This window comes from Nicotiana sylvestris, chromosome 1 (genome assembly GCF_000393655.2).
Source record: "Nicotiana sylvestris chromosome 1, ASM39365v2, whole genome shotgun sequence".
Taxonomy (NCBI): domain Eukaryota; kingdom Viridiplantae; phylum Streptophyta; class Magnoliopsida; order Solanales; family Solanaceae; genus Nicotiana; species Nicotiana sylvestris.
Window position 1 is genome coordinate 99387387 of NC_091057.1, and position 4039 is coordinate 99391425.

At 39.0% G+C, this 4039-nt stretch overlaps 1 protein-coding gene across 1 annotated transcript; it reads right to left on the reverse strand.

Annotated features, from left to right (window-relative positions):
* Nucleotides 1-1728: 1728 nt before the first annotated feature.
* Nucleotides 1729-3417, reverse strand: LOC138872567 (uncharacterized). Its single transcript, XM_070150836.1, has 4 exons — nt 3193-3417; nt 2775-3096; nt 2043-2150; nt 1729-1844 (listed from the first exon to the last, which is right to left on the reverse strand). Exons 1-4 carry the CDS (start codon nt 3415-3417, stop codon nt 1729-1731), a joined length of 771 nt encoding a protein of 256 aa, XP_070006937.1.
* Between the last annotated feature and the right edge of the window lie 622 nt (nt 3418-4039).

Genomic DNA, 4039 nt, shown 5'->3' on the forward strand with positions numbered 1-4039 from the left:
TTTTAATTTGCCAGCTTTGAAAAATTCCGTGATTTGAGCTCCAATAAACTGAGGACCATTATCACATATGATCTCCTTTAGTACGCCGAATCTACATATGATATTCCGCCAAATAAAGTCTCTGACTTCCTTTTCTCGCACCTATTTGAATGCACCTGCCTCTACCCATTTAGTAAAATAATCAGTGAGAACAAGCAAAAATTTTGCTTGTCCTTTTGCTTGCGGTAATGGCCCTACGATATCCATTCCCCATTTCATAAATGGCCACGGCGCAATGACTGGATGTAATAATTCCGCAGGTCTATGCATATTGTTACCGTACCTCTGGCATTTATCACATTTGGCTACACAACTTTCTACCTCCTCTTCCATTTTAGGCCAGTAATAACCTGCCCTAATTAAGGTTCTGACTAGTGATCTTCCACCTACGTTATTCTCGCAATGACCCTCGTGTATTTCTCTCATTACATACTCTGTTTGTGAAGGTCCAAGGCATCTTGCTAAGGGTTCACCAAACATTTTACGATATAGATTGCAGTTTTAAGTAGTACCGAGCAGCCTGCCTTCGAAGCGTATAAGCCTTTTTCTTGTCATCAGGGACGGTTCCATACTGCAAAAAAGCAACAATTTCGTTCCTCCAATCCCAGGTTAAGTTATTAAAATTTACCTCATTCGCATCAGGATCAAGAACTGAATGAAATAAATGTATCACTGAGGCATTTGCATCATTTGCCACGTCAGCCGCAGATGCAAGATTAGCTAGGGCATCTGCTTCAAGATTTTCGTCCCTGGGTATTTGTCTAATCTTCCAATCTTGAAATTGTTTTACCAATTCCCGTACCTTTTCTAAGTACTGCTGCATCCTTGCTTCCCTGGCTGTATAAGTCCCCATCATTTGATTAACTATGAGTTGTGAATCACTCTTGATTATAATCTAATTTATGCCAAGTTCCCGTGCCAGTTCTAAACCTACAATCATAGCCTCATATTCTGCCTCACTGTTAGTTATGGAATGACATTTAATAGCTTGCCGAATGGTTTCACCCGTAGGTGGTACCAATACTATCCCCAAACCTGCTCCTCTCACGGTAGATGAGCCATCAGTGAATAAAGTCCAAGTTCCTGGGTTGGCTCCATTGAACACCTGTAATTCTTTTTCTACTTCTAACTGTATTCCCTGACTAAAATCAGCCACGAAATCAGCTAATACTTGCGATTTTATAGCAGTTCTAGGTTGGTATGCAATTTCGTATTCACTAAACTCTATTTCCCACTTAGCTAACCTACCTGATAACTCATGCTTATGTAATATGTTACATAAAGGGTAGGTAGTTACCACAATGATAGGATGCTATTGAAAGTAAGGTCTTAACTTCCTAGATGCCATGATTAACGCAAGTGCAAGTTTTTCTAACTAAGGATACCTCGTTTCTGCATCTAACAAAGATTTACTTACGTAATAGATAGGTGATTGTTTACCTTGCTCTTCTTGGACCAAAACAGCACTTACCGCCACCTCCAAAACAGCAAGGTAGAGGAGTAGCTTTTCCCCAGCTTTTGGTTTTGCCAACAAAGACGGATTTGATAAGTACATTTTCAAATTCCTAAGCGCTTGTTGACATTCCTCATTCCATTCAAAATGATCCTACTTCTTAAGAGTTGAGAAGAATTTAAAACACTTCTCTGATGATTTAGAGATGAATCTTCCTAAGGCCGCAATTCTCCCTGTTAATCTTTGAACTTCTTTTTTGTTTGAAAGTATGTCAAGGATTTCTTCAATGGTTTAATCTGTGCAGGATTTACTTCAATTCCATGGTTAGAAACAAGAAAACCCAAAAACTTGCCTGATGCAATGCCAAATGCACATTTTTCGGGATTTAACTTTATATTAAATTTACGCAAAATTGAAAATGTGTCAGATAAATGTGATATGTGATTTTTTGAGTACTGAGTTTTAACAAGCATATCATCTATATATACCTCCATTGTCTTTCCTAAATATTCCTGAAATATTTTAGTAACTAACCTCTGATACGTTGCACCTGCATTCTTTAGACCAAAGGGCATTACTTTATAACAATAAGTTCCCATGTCTGTTATGAATGGAGTTTTTTCTTCATCTACCGGATCCATTTTAATCTGATTATAACCTGAATATGCATCTAAAAAACTTAACAATTCTTGACCTGCAGTTGCATCAATCAATTGATCTATGTGTGGTAGTGGAAAAGAATCTTTAGGACAGGCTTTGTTAAGATCTGTATAATCTACACAAACCCGTCACTTACCGTTTTTCTTTGGAACCACAACAGTATTGGCTAACCAGTTAGGATATTTTACCTCTCGAATGGAACCAATTTTTAGCAATTTTTGGACTTCTTCTTGAATCACCTGATTCTTGAAAGTTCCCTGCTTTCATTTCTTTTGCTTCATAGGAGGATATGATGGATCTTCATTTAGTTTATGAGTCATCACCTCCGGTGGTATTCCTGTCATGTCGGAGTGGGACCAAGCAAAGCAGTCCATGTTAGTTTTCAAAAATTCGATTAACTTACCTTTCATTCATTGGTCAAGATTAGCCCCGACATAGACTTTTTTATCAGGCCACTGAGCAAACAACACGACAGATTCTAATTCCTCTATCATTGTTTTGATATCTTCATTCTCTTCTGGTTCTTGAATAGTATCAGGCCTTGAGTCTACATTTGTTCGCGCTTGTTCAGTTGAGGTTTGTGTTGTGGTGTCCTCAACTGCCTTTTGTGATTTCTATTTGCCTCCACTTCTCGTGCTTGTATCTGCAACGGAGTTAATAGCCCTGGACGTATGTTGATCTCCGCGAATTTGACAAATTCCCCATGGCGATGGGAATTTGATAGCTTGATGCAAGGTTGAAGGAACAACATCCATTTCATGGATCCATGGTCTCCTCAGAATCATGTTGTAAGCCATCTCCATGTCTACTACCTGGAACTTTGTATCTTTGATGTCCCCTTCAGCAAAAGTGGTGAGTGTTACTTCTCCTTTTGTGACGACACTGGAATTATCAAATCCAGATAGAGTATGCGCCTTTGGTATTACTCCATCTTCAGCTTGCATCTCACGTAACACTCTTAGCAAAATAATGTTCACGGAACTACCTGGATCAATCAAAACTCGTTTCACATTAGTATCATGCACAATTAAAGATATTACTAGTGCATCATTATGAGGGATTAATACGCCATCTGTATCTGCATCATTGAATGTAATATTGCCTTCTTCTAGAACATGCCACATCTGTTTCCCTTGGGTAATAGTTATTTTAGAAGTTTTGTTAGCTGCAGTATATGACATACCATTAATGTCTTCACCCCCACTTATAACGTTAACAGTTCTTTTGGGAGAAGGTGGTTTTGGAGGCTCCTGCCTGTTCTTCATGTAAGCTTGCTTGCCTTTCTCGCTGAACAACTCTGTAAGATATCCTTGTTTTAATAAATGATCAACTTCACTTTGTAAAAATTTGCAATCTGCTGTTTTATGCTCGTGATCATTATGGAACTCGCACCAATGGTCGGGGTTGCGCCTGTTTGGATTCGATCTCATTTCCTTTGGCCATCGAACCTTATCTCACATGCTTTTCAAAACATCTACGAGCTCGGAGGTGCTGACGTTGAAGTTGTAACCTCCGAATCTCGCTTTTAAATTTCTATCATCATCCCGTGACTCATAGTTGTTTTGCTCGTTCCTAAATCTTGATGAAGAACCTGATTCTCTGTTTCTTGATCTGTGATCGTGCCTTTGATTATCCTGTTTTGACCGTGTGTCTTTCCCCGCAGTCCCATATAGGGCTCGTACATGTTTTTACCGGATCAATTTTCGTTCTCTACACGTCTTGAACGTATACTTTCTTCTTTTTGAGATCGGGGAATAGTATCTTCCTCAATCCTCAACTTCATGCTATACCTGTTATAAACATCGTTCCACGTTGTAGCTGGGAATTCTCGAAGGCTTTCATTTAGTCTCCTCGTAGCTTCCGAGCTTTTTTCATTCAAATTGCTTG

Excerpts from the sequence above, each read along its gene's own strand:
- LOC138872567 (XM_070150836.1), bottom strand. The coding sequence starts at position 3,417 with ATGAAGAACAGGCAGGAGCCTCCAAAACCACCTTCTCCCAAAAGAACT. Across the intron at positions 3,097-3,192 it reads TCCCTCATAATGATGCACTA|ATGCAAGCTGAAGATGGAGT; the intron begins GTAATATCTTTA and ends GTGTTACGTGAG. Across the intron at positions 2,151-2,774 it reads TACAAGCACGAGAAGTGGAG|GTTATAATCAGATTAAAATG; the intron begins GCAAATAGAAAT and ends ATGCATATTCAG.